Here is a 26,586-nt window from a genome sequence, read left to right as displayed (position 1 = left end):
ATTTGTGGAGTAAGTTTAATTAACCCTATCCATATTTGATGCTTGCCATGACTTTATAAGTTAAAACATATGAGGCCATTTAATTCCTCCTAGGCACCATGCCTAGAATTTGGTACCCTCAGGTAAGTGGTTGAGCTTGGACATGGCCGCATGCCAAAAGCTAGTCTTCCTCCAGCTGTGGACAACTAAGGCTGACAGCCTAAACTTTTCTACAACTATATTTTTTCTATAAAAATAACCATTCCCTAAGCCTAGAATAAATATTAACTAGCTACTCATTACCAGCACTTAATTTTTAAGGAAAGATGAAATTTAACACAAGTTTAAAAATATGCCTAGCCTTGAGGCCATTTAGTGTCTTCCTGAATACACTTCAGTGGTATGGCAGTCAAATCTAATTCTGCTTCTATTTAGTGCTTTACTAAATCTCTTCCTGAGTCCAAAGACATTTGGAATTTATATACATTTCCAATTCTGTTTCTAGCTCTTTGTTTACATATCGCCTCGTTTTAGAGCAAATCTTTGGGCGCCACCTTCCCAACCCAAAGAAGCTTATCAAGATATTTTCCTAAACAAGGTAGCAATTATTTTCATTCTACCTCACTAAGTTTTGTATTCAGCTTTGCAGCACACTTTACAGCTTGTCTACTGTGGGCTTCCTGAAGTCTTGAGCAGCTATATAGTTTTTAATCTCACACTTTTTTTTAAACATCTTTATTGGAGTATAATTGCTTTACAATGGTGTGTTAGTTTCTGCTTTATAACAAAGTGAATCAGTTATACATATACATATGTTTCCATATCTCTTCCCTCTTGCGTCTCCCTCCCTCCTACCCTCCCTATCCCACCCCTCTAGGTGGTCACAAAGCACCGAGCTGATCTCCCTGTGCCACGCGGCTGCTTCCCACTAGCTACCTATTTTACGTTTGGTAGTGTATATATGTCCATGCCACTCTCTCACTTTGTCCCAGCTTACCCTTCCCCCTCCCCATATCCTCAAGTCCATTCTCTATTAGGTCTGTGTCTTTATTCCCATCTTGCCCTCTAGGTTCTTCATGACCTTTTTTTATTTCTTTTTTATTTTTTCTTAGATTCCATATATATGTGTTAGCATACGGTATTTCTTTTTCTCTTTCTGACTTACTTTACTCTGTATGACAGACTCTAGGTCCATCCACCTCACTACAAATAACTCAATTTCATTTCTTTTTATGGCTGAGTAATATTCCATTGTATATATGTGCCACATCTTCTTTATCCATTCATCTGTTGATGGACACTTAGGTTGCTTCCATGTCCTGGCTATCGTAAATAGAGCTGCAATGAACATTTCGGTACATGACTCTTTTTGAATGCTGGTTTTCTCAGGGTATATGCCTAGTAGTGGGATTGCTGGGTCATATGGTGGTTCTATTTGTAGTTTTTTAAGGAACCTCCATACTGTTCTCCAGAGTGGCTGTATCAATTTACATTCCCACCAATAGTGCAAGAGTGTTCCCTTTTCTCCACACCCTCTCCAGCATTTATTGTTTCTAGATTTTTTGATGATGGCTATTCTGACTGGTGTGAGATGATATCTCATTGTAGTTTTTTTGTGTGTGTGTGCTATGTGGGCCTCTCACTGTTGTGGCCTCTCCCTTTGTGGAGCACAGGTTCTGGACGCGCAGGCTCAGTGGCCATGGCTCACGGACCTAGCCGTTCCACGGCATGTGGGATCTTCCCGGACCGGGGCACGAACCCTTGTCCCCTGCATTGGCAGGCGGACTCTCAACCACTGCGCCACCAGGGAATCCCCCTCATTGTAGTTTTGATTTGCATTTCTCTAATGATTAATGATGTTGAGCATTCTTTCACGTGTTTGTTGGTTATCTGTGTATCTTCTTTGGAGAAATGTCTCTTTAGGTCTTCTGCCCATTTTTGGATTGGGTTGTTTGTTTTTTTGATATTGAGCTGCATGAGCTGCTTGTAGATTTTGGAGATTAATTCTTTGTCAGTTGCTTCATTTGCAAATATTTTCTCCCATTCTGAGGGTTGTCTTTTGGTCTTGTTTATGGTTTCCTTTGCTGTGCAAAAGCTTTTAAGTTTCATTAGGTCCCATTTGTTTATTTCTGTTTTCACTTCCATTTCTCTAGGAGGTGGGTCAAAAAGGATCTTACTGTGATTTATGTAATCTCACACTTATAAGGTTATAAACGCAAGTTGCTCTGAGTAGCAATCATATACTCTCCCTACTGCTGTCTTCCTTGTCCCCTTCCCCCTCCCTTTCCCTTTCCAATGACTTAAAAACATTGGTCTCACTTCATTTGCATTTTCCTGATTATTGGTGTGGTTGAGCATCCTTTCATGTTTACTTATCATTTGAATTTCTTCTGTGATTTTATCACTTTAGATGCTTCCCCCATTTGTCTACTTAGACTGTCGTTTCCTAATTAGTTTCTTTCTCTCTCTTTGTATTCTAGATATGAGTTCTTCATCTAATATATATGTTTCAGATACTTTTATTTCATTGTTGGGTATCTATTAACTTTGGTTATTGTCTTTCTTATGAAAGTTTTCAGTTCTTACGTAGTCAGATCTGTTCAATTTTTCCTTTCTGCTTTCTGAGTTTTACATTTTGCTTGTCAGATCGTTTTCTATCTATGATTATTAAAATATTCTTTTCTATTCTTTTCTAAAACATATCTTGGATGTCTTTAATGTGTTTAAAACATTTAAGAATAAGCTTCTAATTTTAGAATAGTTTTAGATTTACAAAAAATTTGTGAAGGTAGTACAGGGAGTTTCCATATAGCCCAAACCCAGTCTCCCCTATTATTAACATGTTATGTTAGTATGGTACATTTGTCACAGTTAATGAGCCAATATTGATATTATTACTAACTGAAGCCTATACTTTATTCATATTTCTTCAAGTTTTTACCTAATGTTCTTTTTCTGTTCAAGGACTCCCCGTATATTTGGGATACCTCATTACATTTAGCCATTTTGTCTCCTTAGCCTAGTCTGGTCTGTGACAGTTTTCAGATTTTTTCTTGTTTTTGATGATGATCTTGACAGTTTTGAGGAGTAATGGTCAGGTATTTTGTAGAATGGACCTCAGTTGGGATTTGTCTGATGGTTTTCTCATAATGACACTCGGGTTTTGTATTTTGGAGAAGAAGATCACAGAGTCTTGTAAAATGCCCTTTTCATCGCATCATATCAATGGTACCTACAACCAATATGACTGATTACTGTTGTTAACCTTGATCACCTCGCTGAGGTGGTGTTTCCCTACTGAAAACTTACTCTTTCTCCCCTTTTCATACTGTACTCTTTGGAAGGAGACCACTATATGCAGATCATACTTGTAGTGTGAGGAGTTCTGCTCTACTTCCATGAGCGTAGAGTGTAGAGCATAGAGCATCCTGTTTGTCTGTTTTTAACCAGTCGGATCTTTTTTTTTTTTTTTTTGTGGTACGCGGGCCTCTCACTGTTGTGGCCTCTCCCGTTGCGGAGCAACAGGCTCCGGACGCGCAGGCTCAGCGGCCATGGCTCACGGGTGCAGCCACTCCGCGGCATGTGGGATCTTCCCAGACCGGGTCATGAACCTGTGTCCCCTGCATCGGCAGGCGGACGCTCAACCACTGCGCCACCAGGGAAGCCCAACCAGTTGGATCTTTAACGCATTTGCAATTTATTCTGATATATTGTCAGAGTGGACATGGAGGCTTTCTTTCTTTCCTCTTTTGTGTAATAGGCATTTCTTTCGATTGGGGTGGTCATAGTGGAAATTGACACCACCCATAGCTCTAAAAGAGGGTCCTGCTATTTTAAACCAAAGAGAGAATTCGCATCCATCTCCCCACACTGATTTATTCAGATAAGCCAATCATTTGTTAAGGCGTAAGCCAAATCATTGTTGAGAAATAGGTCAGGCTGACAGCTTGAGCCAATGAGACAAGAAGGGAGGTTGTGGAAGTTCTTTGGAAGAGGAGGTTTCTCCTTCTTTTTAGGGAGCTACCAAAAAATAGTGCTTTTCTCCTTTTGGGCGGTCTGGTATACAGATATGAAGACTGAACCTTTGGCAGCAGTTTAGCCTTAGAATGAAGCTGACATTGCAGAAGTCAAAATCCAGAGACGGAAAAAGAAGACAAAAATAAATAAATAAACAAAACCTCCCAGTGTCTTTCATGTCAGTATTGAGCCACTAAATCAAAGCAACCCTACAGTCGGCTCTATCTCTGGGTCTTCCAGTTAAATGAACCCTTTGTTGTATAAGGCAGTTTGGTCTGGGTCTTCAGTTGCTTGCAATATAAAGAAGCCTGATACAGGGGTATATCAACAGAGATCTAATATTATTTATTTATTTTTCCAAATAGATAGTTGGTTGTGCCCATACAATTTATTGAGTGGTTCATTCTTTTCTCTGTGATATGAAATGTTACTTTATTGTAAACATTTCCACAAAAAAATCGTTCTGTTCTAGGCTCAGTATTCATCACATATATTAATTTAGCTGTTTCTGAATTAATACCATGCTGTTTTAATTACTGCAATTTTATCCTATGTTTTGCCATCTAGTGGGGCAAGTCTTTCTTCATTATTCTCTTTTTTTCCCCAAAATTTATGAGCTCTTTTTCTGTATTTTCTCTTCTCTCTAAACTTGAGCCTTAGTTTGTTCAATTCTAAAAACTCTTCTCAAGATTAAAAAAAAAAAATGGGATTACTCTAAATTTACAAATTAAATCTGGAGGTGATTGTGGCCCTGGCCAATACTTTGACTATAGCCTTTTGAGAGAATCTGGGCTGGAGGGTCTTGCTAAGCTGCACCTGGATTCTTGACTTACAGAAACTATGAAATAATAATGGGGTAATTTGTTATGCAGCAACAGATAACTAATACAGTCAGAAATTAGTAAGTTATGTTTATCTATGTTTTCAATGCTCTTATTCTTGAATTACATTTTAAAAGATAATTTCAGTTTACCAAGCATAAATCTGTGGTGTTCAGAAGATTTTTTCTTACTCTCTCCCACCTCATTTGTGGCAAATATGAAGAGATAATCCACCTTTGTCAGTGGTGATTTATTAGCAAGGTACCCTTAAGACAATTTTTTCTAATACCTTTGATTAGTTGTTTCAAAAGAGATTATAAAAACCATGGTTATCTTAACCTCTTTCTCAGTGAACACTGAAATTGAAACCATAGCTTAAATGCTTGAGGGAAATTAGCCATGTAAAAGTATTCCATGGGTAATTTTTGTAAAATAATTACTTCATTAAGCAAAAAATTACCTCTTGTAAGAGAATCACTTCCTTTGGAAAGAAATTCAAAAGACAGAGCAAGGTAAAACTTTTAATGGGAAAACCCTGTAGTTTCAGGGTAGGGGCCAAACCTCATTGTCTATGCCTGGCAACTTAATAAGTAAATGTTGATTGAAAGAATGTTTGACAGGGGCAAAAATATTGAAGTCTGAATATTCACAATCTTTCTCCTACCTGCTTCCCTGGCCCCATTATGGGAAGGATCCTTCATTTCTTGTCTCCCAGGACTATGTTGTGTTGACCGAGATAAGAAGAGCTAGAAGAGCTATGGAATTGAAGAGAAGGAAGTCAAACTATTCTCTGCAGGAAAGGGCTTGAAGTACCAGCAAAACGAGGGAGGGGAAGGGTGAGTGAGTATAAGAGAGAACAAGGGAGAAGCAATTTGGATAGCTCTCATGAAAATTTAAGGGAGAAAGATGGGTAAAGAAGATTTTTAGGAAGTTGTGCTTTGTTAATGTGCCATATGAGTCCTTCCTCAGCATGTCCGTGAGACTGTTCCTGTAAATCTATATCTTTCCAAGCTTTGTGAAGTTGGATTTAAGTTCAGTTTGAATCTATCACATGACTGCCCTAAGGGTGGCTCAATTTTATTCCAACTTCTCTATAAGTCTTATTCAGTTTTCCAACAGCATTAACTGCTGTCACCACCGTATATCTGTGTAGGAGTAGTCTTCTAGCTTTCCTGGCCTAGAAGTGAGTAAACAATTTTCTTTCTGCTTAATTTAATCAAGACAAATTAGAAATTATTCACAGACCATAAGTAGGAATAAAAAGAAATTTAAAGAAACAAAAATATAAAAAGAGAAATTATGAAAGCATAGCATTGATTAGTTTATTGACAATAGGTTCCTTATATTAATTTAACTAAAGGTCGACCATGGAAAGGCTTTAAGTCGTGGAGTTTACCAGGTTCTTAGTATTGATTTCTTTCTTTTCCTTCACTCTGTCCCCAGGTTTAGTGTCTTAATCAATCATTGCTGTGTTTTGAGAGATCTTTAGCTTGTTCTGGAACTTATATTTGTATATAACAGAAACTGATTTTCTCCTTCTAAGTGACGTATAAGGAGGGTGGGTTTTGTAAAATGTAAGGCATTTTTGTTTTGCTGAGCTCCAGCCCATATCAATTTGAACTACACACTTTTCTGAATGACAGAAATTACTGATAGTTTATTACGTACAGACTTGAACCATTATTTTACTCATATGAATATATTCTATATTTTCTAGAATATATATATTCTAGAAAATATATATTCTATATTTTCTATTCTCTATATTCTGTATTTTCAACCAAACCATATTCTTAGAGCACAAGGACCATATCTTCAAAATATATCTTTTCCTCCATAAGTCCTAGTGATTGTATAGATAATTATGCATTGAACTGAAAATGAAATCAGTCTTATTAATCCTTTTTCTGAGTTTACAGTGAGGCCTGAGATTCTTTGCTATTATTCTCTGTATTAGTGAAGGTCCAATCTGATACAGAAACCACAAGAGACAGAGAGCACACGGTTATTTGAATAGAGAAAGTTTAATGGAAAGAATTATTAACTATAACAGGGGATTGGAGTAACAAGGGATTGGCTAAGAAGCAAAGAGAACTCTAAAGAATATAGGAATAGCAGTAATCAGTAGCAGTACTTTTCTGGGGCTGAGATGGAGCACCCAAAGAAGAGGCCACCCCCCACCCCAAGTTGAGATGCAAACCTTGTTGGAGAGAGCACAGCTATGTCTCACTGAATAAAGGAGTTGCTGTGGTGCCATGCTAGTGGAACTTGCCAAAAATCTGCCCTCTGGAACTTTCTGAAAATCTTAGGTTGCTGGGGAAAGCTATTGACGGTGAGGTGTCTCACTGGAGGCACTCTGCAGCCAAAGTGGCCAAAGGAGGGCGAAGTTATGGTGGGGAGGGAAACACTTGGCCACTGCATGCTGTTGCCTGCAGGCACTACCGGAAAACCCAGGGAAACAGCCCCTGGGACAGAGCCAATGGAACACACAACAACCAGGAAGGAAAACTCTTTTCTTTTGTAATGTCTCTCCACAGTCCTTTAGTGACAAATCTTGATTTGTCTTACCACCTGATAAAGAAAAATATTTAATGGTCCTAGCTCCATTTTTATAGAGCAGGCAATGAAGGATGAATTTGGAACTGAGTGGAAATAAAATTACAAAAGGTACACTTACTTTCACTTAAAATGGAGTTTATAACTTATCTATGTCTCTTAAAATTCTTGAGGTTTTCTTTGTGTGGAAATATATTCACTGATTCACCAAGCATTTATTCAGTGACTGTCACATTCTAGGTACTTATTTTTAGCAGACATTGTAGGCTGTTGCCTAATAAAAATTCCTCCATTCTTTGTTAGCAAAGAATCTCAGTTTTTGTTCTTCTCTCATGCTTCTCCTTGCCATAAGCTTCTGGGAAGGCTGGTCCCAGCCTCAGCTCCAAGCCCACCCCCATGGGGTGAATTGCAATTAGTCTATGGAGGTTTTCGTGACACCATTTTCTTTCTCGCAGATAAGTCTGTGACATACTCTGGCCAACAGAATATGAAGGAGAGTCTGTAGAAGGGTTTTTAGAATAGTCTTTCCCACCATCTTAAAAAGTGATATTCAGAAAGAAATAACCTTCTATTGATGGACATTGTCCTGTCTCCATGTGGTGCCTGAACTGTGACAGCCATCATTTGAGGGGAGGGAAATAGGCCAAGGAGACCCTGTAGTGCACAGTAGGGCAGGAAATAGAAGGAAATCAAAGAATTAATCAAACCTAGAAAGGCTATCTCTAGGTTTCTTGTTTTAAAAGTCATTTAGAGGGCTTCCCTGGTGGCGCAGTGGTTGAGAGTCCGCCTGCCGATGCAGGGGACATGGGTTCATGCCCCGGTCTGGGAAGATCCCACATGCTGTGGAGCGGCTGGGCCCGTGAGCCATGGCTGCTGAGACTGCATGTCTGGAGCCTGTGCTCCACAACGGGAGAGGGCACAACAGTGAGAGGCCCGCGTACCGCCAAAAAAAAAAAAAAAAAGATACTGTTCTTATTGGGGAATAAGTGAAACAAATAAATTAAATAAAAATTTAAGATTGCTATGATAAAAGAGGATAGTTGTTGAATTGAAATGCAACATGCTAGTTCCAGGCTAACTATAAAATTAAGTTAGAAAAGAGAAAACAGATCAAAAGAAAGTGCTTTGTAAAGCTGCCTCTTGAAAGGAAACACTTCCCTGCAAAGAAAAAGTTACGTAATGTAACATATTTGAGAGAGCTTTCTCTTTGTCCCAAACTCTTCCAGATAAGAAACTTTAACAGTTGTTAATTAGTATTATGTTTCAATTAATTAGAAAATTGAGAAAAAAGAGTAATACAAACTTGTAGTTTCAATAAACAGCAGCAACTAGCATAGCAAGGAACATTTTTTAAAAAAATTTTTAATATTTTTCTACCTATAAAACATGGCGGTGTATATATTCAGTGACAAGGAATGCACTTTTGTTATTCAGAGGAACTGGGTCCCAAAGTGAAGCTTTCTCTCCTATTTCTCTTAGAGCACTCAGTTGGGAATTGTGGTGAGCTGTTCACTAGTATAATTAAAGTGCATACTTGATTTTGATTCTAACTGGAACGGTTGGAAGCAGAAACAGATTATGCTGCTTTCACAGTTAAGTGAAGCTGAGTGACCCTTATCTAAATCTTAGATTTTTCTACAGCTTTTATCTGTTCATGAATGCTGCTGCCTCTCATTTGCAGGTTGAATGATGATTTCTATTCTTTCCTTCTTGGAATCTTCAGGCTGGCTTTCCACAAATTAAAACAGAGACTTGAGACAATTTTTTTTTTTCCCTGAGTAATTCAGGAGAAAAACAATTCCTTTTATTCAGTAACATGGAACACGCCAGGCACACTGGCCTCAGGCCTTAGAACTTATTGTTCCTTTGGCCTGACAGTTCTCTTCCTATAGCAATCTGCATGGCTCTCCCCATACTTCCTCCTAAGTCACCCTCTCATTAAGGCATTCCCTGGCCACCCTTTCTAAGTTTCACCCCTTGTTTCCACTTTATATTTCCTTTCCCCATTTTATTTTTCTTCCTGACCAGTTTTAAGTACCTAACATTGATTAGTTACTGATTTGTCTTATTATGTTCCCCTAACTAGAATGTAAACCCTATGAGGGCAGGAATTTTTTGTCTATTTTCTTTACTGATGAATCCCCAGCACTGAGAACAGTGCCTGCATACATAAGAGCTCAGTAAATATATATTGACTGACTTACAGTGGGATAAGGCATGGCTTTGGAGTTACAAAGGCATGAGTTAGAATGCAGATTTTCTGTTTGGCCTAGGGTAATTCCCTCCACCTATCTGAACCTGAGTTTCTTCACCTAAAGCAGGAATAACTACCTAACAAGGCAGTTTTAACAGTTTAATGAGATAATGTAGGCCAAGTGTCTGATCCCATTGGGGTCATACAACAATTGTTAGCCCTCTCCCTTTCAGACTGAGGGGAGACCGCAGAGATTTATTTTCTGATATTATTCCTCCTCCTTCCACAAGCCTTCTTTATGGGTGTCTCAGTTAGGGTTCCAGTAGGTAACCCTTCTGAAGGTACACTCAAATTAGGGTCATATGAGGAGGGTTGAGGTCTAGGGGAATGTAGAGAATAGAGGAGGAATCTGGGAATTGCAGAGCTGTTACCACCCGTAGGCCCAAAGGGACTAGCAGTGTTGTGGATGAGGACAGAGTGAGGGATAGAATGAAATAATTTCAAAGGTTCTTCCTAGCTTTGACATCTTAATGATTGTCTTGTTACTTCCAAACCGTTATTCTGTGGATCTTTAATAAATGCAAATAAGTATAAATTCTGTAATAATCTCTCTTGTTCACAGAATTTGACTTTAGGTTTCAACAATGAATGGTCTTAACAAATTTAAAACAACTAAGTTTGGGGGAGAATATAATGGTTTGAAAATAAATCATGTAAGTTTATTATATAGCAAAACTTAAAATAATGCAAAAAGACTGTTAATAGACAAGTGTAATTTAGATTAATGTTTACAATATTCTCTTCATATTCTTTGCTCGAATCTTCAAAAAACTCTATGATACTACGTCTTGAGAATTTCTGACAAAAACAAGCAAAGTCATTACATAGCAGCTGTGTATGGTCATAAGAAAGATATTTATAGATGAAATTTAAGGTTAAACGGTACACACACAATATGGATGCAAGGAGGGGTCTAACTGAATACTTTTCCATGCACCATAATTTGTGATAGTTTTGCCAGGTTACCCAGTTGAACAGCTGGTAAGGCCACAGCACACTGAATCTAGTGCATGAGAGATCTCACTGCAGTAATTATTTTCTTTGTAATTAGACCTAATTATTGTGAGGAGTTTGTCCACAATCAAAATCAAACAAGAATTTCCAGAAGTATCCCTATTACTGGGGGATGGCTGGGGTAAAACATAACCAATAATTATAATGAGAACTAGAGAGGGGAGCGTGGGCAGTTAGCAGTACTACAAACGGCTGCTCAAGATGTTTGGGAGGTATCTTTGAGAAATCCAGAGAAATGAGTCAAATCAGACTGGGGCAAAAGCAATGAAGGCAAGTGAGGAGCGGCAGCTTTGGGCCACTTCAAAGCAACGTGCCCCAGGCCAGCAGACAGAGGCTCTGGGTCCTGACTAGGCCTCACCCTCTCGCCCTTCCAGTCCCAGCTCCTTTTTTCCCCTCTCTGCACTAGGACCGGCCCCTCCCTCCGCCCTCGGCTCCGCCCACCAGTCACCCTCTCCAGCGCATGGCTCCGCCCACCCTTCCCCGCCCGCAGCCGGAGGCCGGCGGCCGAGGGGCGGGGCGGGCCGGGAGGCGCCGCGCTCGCCAGCGGGCGGGGGATCCGCTGCGGAGTTACGGGGAAGTTGGTCCGAGTTCCTGGAGTTTCCTTCTGTGGTTCCCCGGGCTCGGCCGGCCGGTGCCCCGGCTCTTTGCCCACTCCGACCTTCGTCAGCCACCTGGTACCTCCTTCTGCCCCCGGCCGCCATGGAGCAGCCGCCGGCGCCCAAGAGGTAACGAACGCGGGGCGTGGAGAGAAGGAGGGGGGCGGGGGCGGCTAGGCCCGGGGGGGACCGAGACACCCCTCCCCGACTGCGGGGCCCTGAGCCGGGCGCACCGGGGGTCGCGAGGCGGGTCCGAGTGCCGGGCCGCATCTGTCCGTGGGGCGAGGGGGCCCGAGGGGAGGCCGAGCCTCGCTTCCCCCGCGGTCCGCCGGGCCTGGAGCGGGTGGAGAGTCGGTGGGCAGCGCTGGGCGACCGGCGGCCGGACTCCTGGGGCGGGCGGAGTTTTCCCTCGTGGCAAGTTCACGAACTGGGGGACGTAAAACTAGGAAATTATTGGGTTGCTTACAACCATGTAGGCTTTCCCGTCAAATGTTTTCCATAATATTGCCTTTTTTTTTTTTTTGAGAAATTGGGTTGTTTATTTACAGTTCAAGGAATTAAATATTAATAGCTACACAGCCTGTAAAACTTAGTGTGGATATGCTGCACTGACAGGTGTTCCTCTCCCCTTCCTCTGCGAGTTCAAAAGTATTTATGGATGTAAGACAGTAGGAATCTTAAATTAGACCCCCTCTGCCATATAGTTTTTTTTTTTTTTTTTTTTTTTGGTTTGGTTTTCTTTTAGCATGTAAAAATAGTGATGCTTTGGTATTTACTGTTAGTTTATATTTATTCTTTGTTATATTGGAAGTGTACGAGTACACAGTAGATACTTTTGAACTGGTATTTGAAATAATCGTGTGAAGCTGAATCAAGGCTGTCCATTGATATAAATTCATAATGTGCATTTTCTCCTTAAGAATGAATCAGTCAACTGATGCTGGATAAAACATTTAACTTCAGTCTCTCATTTTTAATTTATAAAATAAGGGTACTAATCCCTCTCCCATAGTGCTGTTGTGAATAGTAAAGAGTGTTTTGATACTTAGAGATCTTTAGATGAAAGGTGGTATATTCAAGAACATGTAATAATTAAAAAGGTAGGAACTTTGTGAGCTGTTGTGAATTGTGTGACTAGACATGTGAGCCTTGAGGTCTGGGAACCATCTGTTCAGGTGAAAAAGGGGGGTTGTGGAGGAGTTTCCAAAAGACACCTGCTATCAGAGCCCTTGATAGATTCTTTTCTGGCATTTTAAAATATCCCAATTCTAATATTGATTAGAATTGGCACCCAGTTTTAACACTATAGAAGAAAACTGGAATCAGTGTTTCCCCCATCTTGTTTTGGAAGAACTGTAAGGGACACCTCCAAGATAGTACCATAAGGCCAAGTTGAATAACTCTGAATTGGAGTACAAGTTCTCTGTATTGATTAGCTCTATTCTGAGTTATCAGAGTTTCACTATAGACGTAAGAGAACCCCTGCCTTGCAGGGACATTAGAGAACCTGGAGGGGTTGGGGGAGGGGTGGGTGGTATATATCACTGTTCCATGGTGACATACTTTCAAAGTGGTGGTTGCACATTTAAGAGAGTTATTTTTAGCTCTCTTCAGAGAGACATGTTCATCCAGGAAGGCATTTCTAAAGAGCAAAAGATATGTGACAATCCCATATATTTGAGTATCTCTTAAAATTTTTTTCATAGAATTTTCTTTTCCATAATATCATTTAATCCTTATAGCAACCCTGCTGAGTAGGTTGGATTACAGACAATTAATCCTGTTTTTATAGATGAGGTCACTAGGGGGGTTTGCCACATGGAAGGCTATGACAGAAATAACTGACAGTGAATTTTTGTGTTGCTCCTCTTAATCATTACCCTCTAATAATGAAATATAGCTACCATTTTCTGAGGTCTTACTATTTGCCAGGAATTTTATATATACATTCTTTTACTTTATTGTCTCAAGAAATAGGAATCCTGGCTCTGCAATTTACTATGCTAGTTCTAAATTTAATTTCTTAATCTGTAAAATGTGTTTTGGAGTAAATGAGGTCAGATGTAAAGCACTTAGCACAGTGCTTCATGATATGTTCAATAATGTTAGTTGTTAGTTTATATTTTCCTCATTAAATGAAGCTTGGAGAGATTAAATAAATTGGTCAGGTGGAGGAGGTGCCAGAACCCTGGGTCTGATTGGCTGCAAGGGCTGTGCACCCGCTCATTGTGTACAGTGATGCCTCTTTTTGAAACTATGCTTGCTTTCTTAGCATTCCATGGTCACCTCTTTCTATAATCTTCTGGTCCCCTTTGTTCTGTTTTTAATCTGTGTAAGAAAGCCACTTTGCTTTTCTGCTGTGAGTATCTCTTAGGGCCCATATATTTTTACATGGTCACATATATGTTGATGATGCTCAAGTCTGTATGACCAATAGCTGCTTCTCAGTTAGTATTTTTGTTTTTTCTTCGTGTAGAGCCATTCTTTCATTATCCTATTTAGTTTATGATTAGATCCTATCAAATTTTCCATCAAAAAGTCTGTGGATTCATCCGCCCCCCCCTTTCGTTCCCAATACTACTTTCTCATTCCAGGGTTTTAAGACCCTCACAGTTGATTTATAGCAGTGCCTTCCAATTGGACATTGTGGTCCAGTGATTATCAAAAAATTTTAACAGCAGAAACATTTTAACAGCAGAAGGGCTCTCTTTGGAGTAGGGGCAGGGTGCCAGAACCTAGTTCCCAGCGCCTTACCTCCTTCTATTCCCCTTTTGGTGTCCTACAGAACCTCCTAATGATCCGTAGAACACTGCTTTAGTTCATCCTGCACATGGCTTCTGATTTTTTTGCTAAAACATCACTTCAGTCATGCTACTCCTTTTTTTTTGGATTGATTTTTTTTAGTTGACTTCGTACCCAAGGCCCCCATCACTTGATCTCAACCTTAACCCCCAGCCTTTTGTTACTTATCCAAGCTGAATCTGTCCTTCCAAAGTTTCCCTGTTGTTCTTTATTTAGGTTATAGGCTGTGGGTACTCTCAGCTTTGCCTTTGTTCATGCTTTTCCCTTAGAAAATTTGTGTTATGTTTTTGCTAGTAATCTATGTTTTATTCAAGGCCTGTTTCATGCAGTATCTTATTTGAGTACTTCCTAGCCTAAGATATTTCTTTTTATTCCTAATATGATATCCATTTGAGTATCCATCTTCCAATGGTTCTTTTTTTAATTACAAAATTTTAGACACCCAAAAGATAATGGGGACAAATTTAGTAAATACTTACATATCACTACCTAGCTTAAAATATTCCCAGTATAGTTGAAGCCCCCTAAGTATATCTCTTCTCAATTGCATTCTCTCCCCATCCCCCGAAGGGTTGTCACTGTTCTGAATTGGGTATGTGTCATTCCCATACATGGCTTTATACTTTTAGCCTGTTGTTCGTATATATCTGACATAGCATTAGGCTTGGGTGTTAGGCCCAGCTTTGTCACTGACTTTGAAATTTGCTTCTTTGGGTATCATTCTTCTCCTCTGGGAGTTGGAGAATCCAGTGTGCAACCAGATCTGAGAATCTAGTGATTAGATGATCTGTAAGGTCCCTCTTATCCTCGCATTATTGATTTGGTGTCCTCAACAAGGCTCGTGTTAAATATAGGCAGTAGATATGGTTAGCTGTGTCACTAACTTGAGGATCAGAATGGCTTTTAGATTCCCCAGATTTCCTTAATTGTTTGTCAGAGAGGTCTTCAGAAATCCTTATTAAAATGAAGTCCTTCTGGGAAGGGAAATCCATTAAATGATCATTAATTATTAGCATTTTGATACTTTGAGTTTATCAGATTTCTTTGTAGGGGAACTACTAGGGGACAGCAAAATGACCACAGAATAGGTAAGTTTTGCTAGGTAGAAAGGGAAGTGACCAAACATGGGGTCTTCTCCAAGTAAAACATTCATAGAAGGGGAGGTGGTTCTCTGTGATAGGTGGGCAGCATGAGAGCACTGGTTGCTGGAGGGAGGGTAGTTATATACAGTACTAGTCAAAGTGAGTAAAGAAAATCATCGTTCATGAGATATGTTTTACCAGATAGGCTTTGTTTCCGTTAGGTTATAGGATTGTTATTTAAAATTTATTAATAGAGGTTTACTTAGAGGACAAGTTGGTTGGGAACAGTGAAAACACTGGAAGGATAATAAGAGAGTAAGCTACTGAAGCATATTTACTCTCAAGATAAGGAGAGTTCTTTTAAAATTTTATTTATTTGTTTTTTAAACTTTTTACTTTATATTGGAGTATAGTCAATTAACAATGTTGTGATAGTTTCAGGTGCACAGCAAAGCGACTCAGCCATACATATACATGTATCCATTCTCCCCCAAACTCCCTTCCCATCCAGGCTGCCACATAACATTGAGCAGAGTTCCCTGTGCTGTACAGTAGGTCCTTGTTGGTTATACATTTTAAATATAGCAGTGTGTACATGTTGATCCCATACTCCTTGACTATCCGTTCCTCCCATCCTTCCCCCCTGGTAACCATAAGTTCGTTCTCTAAGTCTGTGAGTCTGTTTCTGTTTTGTAAATAAGTTCATTTGTATCATTTCTTTTTAGATTCCACATATAAGGGGTATCATATGATATTTCTCTTTCTGTCTGACTTACTTCACTCAGTATGACAATCTCTAGGTCCATCCATGTTGCTGCAAATGGCATTATTGCATTCTTTTTAATGGCCGAGTAATATTCCATTGTATGTATGTACCACATCTTCTTTATCCATTCCTCTGTTGATGGACATTTAGGTTGCTTCTATGTCTTGGCTATTGTAAACAGTGCTGCAGTGAACTTTGGGGTGCATGTATCCTTTTGGACCATGTTTTTCTCCAGATATATGCCCAGGAGTGGGATTGCAGGGCCATATGGTAGCTATGTTTTTAGCTTTTTTTTTAAAAAAATTTTATTTAATTATTTATTTTTGACTGCATTGGGTCTTTGTTGCTGCACACAGGTTTTCTCTAGTTGCGGCGAGTCGGGGTACTCTTTGTTGCGGTGCGTGTGCTTCTCATTGCAGTGGCTTCTCTTGTTGTGGAGCACGGGCCCTAGAGCACGCGGGCTCAGTAGTTGTGGCTCGCAGGCTCTAGAGTGTAGGCTCTACACTCTAGTAGTTGTGACGCACGGGCTTAGTTGCTCCGTGTCATGGGGGATCTTCCTGGACCAGGGCTTGAACCCATATCCCCTGCATTGGCAGGTGGATTCTTAACCACTGTGCCACTGCGGAAGCCCTGTTTTTAATTTTTGAAGGAACTCCCATACTGTTCTCCATAGTGACTGTACCAATTTACATTCCCACCAACAGTGTAGGAGGGTTCCTTTGAGAGTTCTATGATTTAAGCTATAGTTGGATTCTGTGGCAGTTTTTTTTTTTAATAGTGTAAAGAGGTGGTTAGTTTGGAGAAAGTGAAGTTAAGATTGAAGTCAACATGTTAGGATTACAAAGTGCATTCACACAAATGAAGAGTGAAGGTAAGAAAGGAATCATTTTATAAGGGAAAGTGTTGCTATGAATGAATGGATTATCAGTCAAAAGATTGATTATGGGGCTTCCCTGGTGGCTCAGTGGTTGAGGGTCCGCCTGCCGATGCAGGGGACATGGGTTCGTGTCCCGGTCTGGGAGGATCCCGCATGCCGCGGAGCGGCTGGGCCCGTGAGCCGTGGCCGCTGGGCCTGCGTGTCCGGAGCCTGTGCTCTGCAATGGGAGAGGCCATGGCAGTGAGAGGCCCGTGTGCCGCAAAAAAAAAAAAAAAAAAGATAGATTATGGAATGAAAAATCCAAGGTAAAGTGACAAAGATATAGAAGGGTAAAGTAGAAGGTATTCATATGTTCCACAACATGAAGAGCTCTGTAGCATCAGTGGCTCTGACCTTAGGCTGGAAATTAGGAACAGAGGTAAAAAGACAACAGGGAACTCTCAGGAATTGAGTTGGGTGGGACAAAACAACAAACCAGATAAGTAGGTAGTAGGGTGTCAGGAAAATCATGAAGATAGTGCAGTGAGAAAATAATGGGCTTCATTTTATGTCTGTATGCCTAATTCAGTGTCCTTGGAATGTTAGAGAGTAAAATTCTTGTGTGTTTATTATCGGAGAGATTCACTAAGTGGAGAACTCCAGTTGACTTTGAGAAGATGAATTCTTAGAACTCTTAAACAAAAGCAGCGGCCTCAGTGGGTTGGCCCTGGGGGAAGCTTCCAACTTCAGTGGCAGGCAAATGGAGGAGATGTTCTAAGTAATCAGTGAGAGAAGAATCCAGCAAACAGGAGCATCTCTTTGCATTAATAACTTGGTCCCTAAAGCATATCTGTCCTCCCTTTGGCTTTTCTTGGTTAATTTGGGGTGGCACCAACTCCATTAGAATTGATTTAGGCCCTGTAGATGGAAAAAATCAACTGGCTCTTCCTTCCTAGAGAGAGGGAGTATGACAGCATCTGGAGCTGTTCCTGGTGAGCAGACTTCAGTTGTACGTTAAGACAGGAGATAAACTGTCTTTAGTCAACTCTAGGCAATGATTAACTTATCCATTGTTCTTTGAGGGTCTGAGATGTAGCATGTATTGGTACAGAACAATTTGTTAGAAACATAAAGAAAAAGGTAAATGTGTGTTAAACACAGCTAGGTTGAAGTTTGTTTTTCTGAAGTAATCCCAGAAAATTCCAGTGGTCATTCCAGAAATATGTATTAGTAAAGCTTTAAAAATAATGGGTTTAAATTGAGCACTTCTTGTTTGGTTATAAGAGAGGAAAAGTGCTTAGAATTTAGTTTTTCTAGTTTCAAGGAAGTCTCTGTAGAACTAGGGGTACTGTCACTTCAGGCCATCATATATTATGGCTTTTACTGTCTCTCTTTTTTTTTTTAAATATTGATGATGAGACCCAAAAACAGAATTTTCATGGAATGAACTACATATGATGGTCTCTGGTACTTTTCTATTTTCTGTTCTGTTCTAGTTCATTGAAAAATTGCTGGTCATGACCCACCAAGTTATTTTCATGACCTACTAATCAGCTGCGATCTGCAGTTTGAAAAGCATTGTTGGTGTATGTAGTTGTGACAATGAGGAAACGGATTTCATTTCCAGCATTGGCAATGATGATGGCATTGCCAAAGGAATCCGGAGTGGTATAGTTGTAACAAGCTATACATACAATAGAGATATTCTTTTAAGATTCTAAAAAGGGAAGAGGGGAAGGGGAGAGAGGAAACCATTATTTAAAAACTACTGTATTTTGAACACTTTATATATGTTCCAATTCAGGTATGGGAAAATGGAAAATGATTATCCATGGTGTCTGACAGAGTTTATAACGGCAAATATAATACATGAAGGTTTCTTTGAGGCAAAGGCTCTTTTGCTTTCTGGTGTAGAATGACCCTATGCACTGGAAATATCCCACTGTAATTACGGTGACATCAACTGACTCCCTAACAGCTCCACCCTCTCTATCTACCAGAGGTCTTTAGATTTTTTCTTCTAAAGTGAAAATTGATACTACCTGATAAGAAATTTTCTTTTTTATTTGTCCCAAGCCGCTTTTTTGTTGTGATTTTATTTGAGTTGCCTCATATGTTAGGGTTACTCTAAGTTCAAGAAGTTTTTTAGCTCATATTGTAGAACAAAGATTCTATATTTGAAATGTCTTATTACAATTGTTTTTTCTACACAGTCTCAAGTTGAATAAATGAAGTAACAAATATGTAAACAGACATGTATAAAAATTAAAAATAAGTCCATTGCTTGCATGCCATGAAATTAAGGTGCAGATTACCTTGAAATTCTTAATAGTACATCAAAGGATATATCTTTAAAAATGACTTTGTAGCAAAATGAGAATTAACAGGAAGCTCTTAGCATTAATGATAATTAATATAGGTGTACATGTGGTAGTACTATATGTGGGTTCTGAATGAGTCTGTAGAATTTATATAATACCAGACATCTTAGTAAAGAGGTAACATAGAGAAAATTTTTCAGATATGTTGATATAAATATTAGTATCTTGATACACTTATAAAATTGGGGAAATCATTGAGCATATGTGATTCTAAGGATGAGTAGTTTCTGTCATGTATTCAAAATATAGAATGTTATTCTCTATCTAGATCACCTTTTGTTTTTTGCCTTAGCAATTGTTTTCTATATCCCTACTTAAAAAAAATTGAAGTATAGTTAATTTACAATATTATGTGAGTTTCAAGCGTATAGCAAAGTGATTCAGTTATATGCACACACACACATATATATATTCTTTTTCATATTCTTTTCCATTATAGGTTATTACAAGATATTGAGTATAGTTCTTTGTGCTGTACAGTAGGTCCTTGTTGTTTACCTATTTTATATACAGTAGTGTGTATATTTTAATCCCAAACTCCTAATTTATGCCCCCCCATCCCCTTTGGTAACCTTAAGTTTGTTTTCTATGTGTGAGTCCACTTCTGTTTTGTAAATAAGTTCATTTGTATCATTTCTTTAGATTCCACATATAAGTGATATCATATTTGTCTTCACCTGACTTACTTCACTTAATACGATAATTTGTAGATCCACCCATGTTGCTAAAAATGACATTATTTCATTCTTTTTATGACTGAGTAATATTCCATTGTGTGTATATATGCTACATCTTCTTTATCCATTTATCTGTCGATGGACTTTTAGGTTGCAGATCATTTTTTCAGTTTTAGAATTTTTGGTTTTCTGAAATCATGGGACCTAGAGTTCTATAATTGGAAAGGAATGCAAATTAAAATTATTTTTGAAATTTAGGTGAACTTTTTACATATTTGAAGCAAGCATAAATTAAAGAGAATAGGCAGTTAATTTCCTTGACTCTTTCTGGAGCCGCATTATTTTTCCCATTTGCTGGGCTACCCCATTCTCCTGTTTCTTTCTAAAAACTGACTTCTTTTACTCATTGATTATTGCTCATGGCAGCAATTGACTGTCATCCTTGAGTTCATTAATTTGTTCATTTATTCATATATTCAGTAATTGTTAACCACCTTTCAAATGTCAGATGCTGGGTACATTGTTGAATGACACAGATGAAATCTTTGCCCTCATAGAACATACACTCTAGTTGGAGCTTGAGCTATGAAGGATAGAAGTAGTATGTACTGATAGAGAAAAATGGTGGAACCTGCTTCCTAAGAAGATACTTAAGCTGTGAACATGAGGTTGAGAAGTATTCCGTGTGAGTAGCCGGAAAGAGTATTCCAGGAAGAGGGAAAAGCTGTGAGAAGGTCTGGAGGTGGGAAAGAGTTTAGTGTGTGGGAGGAGTTGAAATAAGGCCACCGTGGCTGGGTTGTAGAATGGGAGAAAGTGGTTGGAGATGAGGTCAGAGAGATGGGCAGGGATTCAATGATTCAGGCCATGGAAAGGAATTTGGATTTAAGTCAGTATAGTGGGCTTTCATTAAAGAGTTTTACGTGGAATTTTAAGCAGTTTATGTTTTTAAAAGATCATTCTTGTTGCTTTGGGTAGAATAAATTGTAGAGGGTTAGGAATAAAAGCAGGCAAACAAATGAGGAGGCTGTTGCACTTGGTTAGAGATGGTGAAGTCAGTGGAGATGGAGAGAAGTGGACAGATTTCAGTTATGTTTTGGAGTTGGAAATGAAAGACTTACTGATAAATTACATATGGGGAATGAGGAAGAAGGAATCAATTCTGGCTCCTAGGTTTTGGGTTTGAGCAGCTTGGGGGATGGGGAAAGACTGGGAGAGGAACAGGTTAGGTATCTATAATCTCTTTCTTAGAATTCCACATTCTCAGGAATGTGAATCTATTCCGCGCAAAATGTGATATTAGGTGGTTCCCTTAGAAGTGGAAGTGGGTAGGGAGGAAATGATGGGCACTGATTTCCTTTTGCAACCTCTTGTTTTCACCTCATTAGACTAGAGAATGGGAAACAAATTAAGCCTTTGTTAGGTGTTGAATTGTTTGGGTGACCTGTTATTTAAGAAAAATCTTTTTATTGCAAAATAAAACATCAGTAAAAAACAAGTGTGTGGTTTGATGAATTACTGTAAGTCAGACACCTTTATAATCACCAATCAGGTTAAGAAATAGAATTTTGCCGCCCTCTCAGGAAGCCCCTTCTGAGTGCTCTATCGCAATCACAGCCATCTCTTTCCACATGTAACCATTATCCTGACTTCTATAGTAATAACTTAAATGTACATTGCTAGACACTGTAGGTTAGTCTTGCAGATTAAAAAATAGTATTTATATGAGTTGTCGTTTCTAATCTTTAGGTTGGTCCTCCATCTTTTTTCTTTTCCTTTTCCTGTTGAAGACCCAGGCTGTTTGAATTGTAGTTTCCCACAGCCTGGATTTTGCTGATTGCTTGCTCAAAGCACAGTTCAGCATGTTCCTTTGTCTTCCATATTTCCTGCAAATGGGCAGCTGGATCCAGAGACTGGATCAGGCTTAAGTCAGTCCCTTAGGCATTATTATAGGTGGTGTTTGGCAAGACTATATGAGACAATGTCTGGTTGCCTCTCTTTTTTGTGATGTTAGCAGCTGTTGATGGTTCATGCTTATTTCTGTTAATTTGTTGGGTGTTGCAAAATGGTGAAATTCTAAATACACCATTTTGTTTTCATTTATTAGTTGGAATGGTTTTATAAAGAGTCACTTTTCTCATCCTCTGTTTGCTTACCCAGTGGTATAGTTTGTAAAGGAAGGACGGGATAAATGCTTGATTCTTTCCCTTTATTTACCTGTTTTTAAGATAATCAGTTCCCTGTTTTCCTCCAAAGGGGACCAATTATTTTTATTTCTCTTTTTTAAAATACCATTATGAGCTAATGGATGTAAATATATTTGATGGATTTAATCCATTGCAGTTACTTTTGCTGAAGCTCAAAGTGTCCCATCTTTGATCAGTGGGAATCCCTTCAGGAGACAACATGACCTGAGTGGTCTTTTGACAGCTTCTTTGCTCCGTGCTGTGATAAGGAATTCAGGGCTCATCTTGACCATCTTCTATCCCAGATCTGGAATCAGCCTTTTCCAGTAAGCCCTACTTTTAGTGAGAGATGGTATTTCAAGACCTCAACCCGGGCACTAATATGATGTTATTTTAAAATAGTGTTTTATTTAAAGATAGGAAAACTGACTCATTCTTTCAAACTATGGGCTAATCTATCAAAAAATGTGATGGCACTGGCAGTTTTGCACTTCTTTCCCTGGATAATATCTCTACCATATATTTATGCTTCTAAGTTTGAGTCAGAAATTGGACATATATAGACAAATTCTGTGGTAGAGACTATTTAGAGTGGACTTTTAGTTTTGTGTTCTCCCTATCTTACACTGGTTACCATTTGACCCGCTGTTATCCTAATAACCAGCCTCACTTCTTTCCCACCTCTAAATGTTTCAGGTGACCTAGTTTCTTCTTTTCTTAAATGAAAAAGAGAAAATAAAAGAATCCAAGACAGATAACACTACTAGTGATCTGATCAGATTTCAGGCCTTACTTTTAAGGTAGACCTTTTAGCTTGCCTTGTCTTGCATACATAAAAGTATATCTGTACAAACAAAATTCAAGGGCATCTTGAGGCTGCTTTATAAATCCAGCCCTGGCTAATGAATTGAAAATGAAGCACATCCAAGATATGTTACTCCCTTTTAGTTTTGATATTAGCCCCTCTTGTTAAGTTTTATTGTGCTTTTGAATAAGTAAAAGGAGATATTTGTCTCTGTGACATAGTTGGTAAATTACACTTGCCACTGTGTCGTATAACTTTAGAAAGAATTAGTTTTGGTATAATTATTGTATTAAAAGACATTAGGTTGCACTTATAAGTTGATATGTGAATTAGTCTGTCAGTGCAGTCAAATAGCAGCCAGTAAACATTTTCCAATGATAATATCTATTCAAACATTTTTTTTTTTTTTTTTTTGCGGTACGTGGGCCTCTCACTGTTGTGGCCTCTCCCGTTGCGGAGCACAGGCTTCGGACGCGCAGGCTTAGTGGCCATGGCTCACGGGCCCAGCCGCTCCGCGGCATGTGGGATCCTCCCGGACCAGGGCACGAACCCGCATCCCCTGCATCGGCAGGCGGACTCTCAACCACTGTGCCACCAGGGAAGCCCCTATTCAAACATTTTTAATAATTAGTGAAATCTGGATCATAGAGAGAGATTGGAGAGAAACGATTGCTCTGAATAAAATTTATAGTTTATTTAATTCCTAAGAATTATAAAAAGCAAAGATGAAATTAAGCAATGGAATTTCATAAAAATTCCAGTGGAAATTAAAAATATATGTACTAGTTAACTCTTGAGAAGAAAGTATTTTGATAATTTTCTTTTCCTTGTAGATTGAGTTTTCCTTCAATGCACTTGAGTCTCGTATACTTCCCAGGTCTTTTTTTCTTTTTTTTTCTAATAGAAGAGAATTCAAGTACCAGGCCAAGATAAGAAAATGGGATCACCCCACTCCTTTATATACAGACTTTCAGCACTTGATTAGTCAGCTTTAATTAATATTCATAAAACAGTCATGTGATGTGAAACAGTCTCCCAAAATAGTGATATGGTGATAACTTTAAAGATATTCAGCGTCATTGGGAAGTGTGGTGTACCACATAATGGATTTTCCAAATAAATGAAATCAACCACTTCAAGCATTATACTCTTAAAATGTTTTAAAAACACTTTTAAAGCAACCACCTTTGATGGAAATTCATTTCAGAGGGAGGACACTTGACCCAGTCTTCTGAGACTGATCATTTGCTTTCTTGATTACTTAATATTAATTTAAAATGAATTTTAGTTTATAAAAACCCATTAAGAAGTTAATGGAACTGTTCATAGTTTTAGTTTATAGAAATAGTCAAGTGTGCTATTTTGGTGTGTTAGAAGCTTTGTTGCTGCATATAGCTGGGTTTTTTTCCCCCTAAATCCAGTCTTGTGTTTTACTGTCACCCGTCGTTTCTCATTGCTATCCTCCTCTCTAAACTGCTGCTTATCTTAGAAATAATGATCTGACCTAACAGTAGCTCTCCCTTTCCCAAAGTAAAGTACATGCTCTTTGTATTAATTTTTGCTTACCAAAGACCTTTTTCTCTTCTGGGTTCATAGTACATCTTGAAATCATCTTTTGACTAAGAACATTATTGTGCAGTGAAGGAGAGAAAAATTATTCAAACTTGGCTAAAAATTATTCTAAAATTTAATATGAAAATAACCAATTTTTTGCATCAAAAAGGAACAGGATTTTACCCTAAAAATCCCACAAAATTCCCAAGTTAAAACAAATTTCTGTCATTTTGGAGCATTACTTAGATTTTGAGGACTCATGGTATTACCAAACTGAACTGGTGTTTCAGAGGTGTATTTGTATTCCTGTACAAATACAATAACATTATATTTGTAGTAGTTTATTTTTAAGTTCTGTGGGTGAAGTATTTAAGCTATTTATCTTTCATATAATGATTGAATTTTTTTCTATTAGACGAAGCTAGAATTTAAAAATTTTATTTTTATTTCTTAAAAAAAACGCAAACAGGTGAAAATAATCCCAGTTTACAAAAAGCAAAAATTATTTTCACAAAGCACCAAAATCATGAACTGTTTCACAGTCTTTTCCCCTTAATTTATTTACAAAGAACCTCAGAAAAATACTGAGAAGTGGCTTCCTATGTGCTGTTGCTGGGTACTTAATGAAACTGCGCTGAGAAATCAAGCAAAATAGCGTCCATCTCTGAAAACAGCTGAAAGCAGCCACTGTCTCCACAGGCTGCCCCACACTTCTATTTATGAAATCCTGTAAAAATTATGCAGAAGTCGGAGTACAGAACTCATTGAATGATACAGATGTTAATATTGTTAGAGTTTAAACTTTCCTTGAAGTTACACTTTTATTAATGTGGTTATACCTTTAATTAATGTGTTGATGTTTGGGGTTATTGCAATTAATTCTAGTATTGTTCTAAGGATGGAGTGAGGAGTTGAGAGTATATAGAGACTAAATCCTCATATTTTATTTTCAAAATTTGAGATTTAGGGAAATAAATGAGGAAGAAGACATATGAGTAAATCCAGTTTTTAAGTGTAGGTAGTCTCTTTAGCACAAATCATAGTGGATTTTTTTATACAGTAGGTTTATGAGTAGACCTTGTAAGTTTCATGTAGACATCTCCTCTTTTATTTTTAATCAGTTAAAGATTCTATTCCCTTTTTAAGTTCTCAAATCTATGTATGGTTGTTGAGTATTTAAAAATCTTTATAATGAACTGGATTAAAAGTTATGAGACAGGTCTGTCTCTTTCTTATACAATTATTTTTAACTTTTATTTTAGTAGGATGTGAATATGTTGGAGCTGTTTCAGATGCTCTTGTTTACACTGTCTGTATTTTCTGGATTTGTGTTTTTTGAAAAATGAGTTATTAAGAAAGTAAATGCATTAACATGTCTTTAGGGCTGGGGAGTATATCTCAGTGTTTGTTAACTTCATATACGTTTGTTACAAGAAATTGAAAGGAATCATGTCACTTTCCAGTTGAGGCTAAGTGAAAAAATTCTTGGGAAAAAAGTATGAAAGACTCCAAGGGTGAAGGAAGGAGAAAAATCTCAACTTTTTCTTTAAAGCTCTTTGCCAGGAAATTATAATTTTAGAGTACTTTTGGGCAGAGAGCCAAACCTGAGAGGAAATGGTTTGATAGAGTTGAAAAACAAGACTTTAATTTAATTATAAAAAGTCTTCTATCCATTGTAGAGCATCTGTTTTCTGAGGTGGATTTCAGCTCATTCTAGTGCCACTAATTAACTAAACCCTCATAAATTTTCATAGTTTTGTAAAGTAAATACACTATGAGATCATCAAATTATATCTATCATACTATTAAAAAAGTGATAATTACTAGGGAAACAAGAGCCAGAACTTTAGAGTCAGGTAGACCATGGTTCTAACCTTAGCTTTGCCGTTTCCTGCAATGCAATGGTAGGTAAGTTACTTAACTTTTCTAAGTCTCGGTATACTCACTTATAAAATGGAGGTGATAATAATACTTTCTCTTTGGGTTTTGTGAGGATTAAATGAAGTCTATAAAAATTAAGGAGAAGTCAGAGTATGGAACTCACTGAATGATACACATGTTAATGTCAAGAATTTGAACTTTCCTTAAGTTATACTTTTATTAATGTAGTTATACGTTTAATCAGTGTATTAATTGGGATTATTGCAGTTAAGTGTAGTGTTTATCTTGGGGTGGGAGTGAGGAGTTATAAGTGTATAGAGACTAAATCCTCATATTTTATCTTCAAAATTTAAGGTGTAGGG

At 38.3% G+C, this 26,586-nt stretch overlaps 1 protein-coding gene across 2 annotated transcripts in view; it reads left to right on the top strand.

Moving 5' to 3' along the window:
• Positions 1-11,208: 11,208 nt before the first annotated feature.
• Positions 11,209-26,586, top strand: part of STK3 (serine/threonine kinase 3) — a 324,692-nt gene continuing 309,314 nt past the window's right edge. Inside the window, exon 1 of one of the 2 annotated variants that reach the window (XM_007457162.1) lies at positions 11,209-11,366. In XM_007457162.1, the coding sequence (XP_007457224.1) occupies positions 11,341-11,366 (26 nt within the window). In that variant the 5' untranslated portion in view covers positions 11,209-11,340. The remainder of the gene's footprint in view (positions 11,367-26,586) is intronic. The other variant, XM_007457163.1, reaches the window with a different exon arrangement.

This window comes from Lipotes vexillifer, unplaced genomic scaffold (assembly GCF_000442215.2).
Source record: "Lipotes vexillifer unplaced genomic scaffold, Lipotes_vexillifer_v1.1 scaffold376, whole genome shotgun sequence".
NCBI classification, from domain to species: Eukaryota; Metazoa; Chordata; class Mammalia; order Artiodactyla; family Lipotidae; genus Lipotes; species Lipotes vexillifer.
The sequence above is the reverse complement of the archived record's forward strand: the minus strand, read 5'-3'. Positions and strand labels throughout refer to the sequence as shown.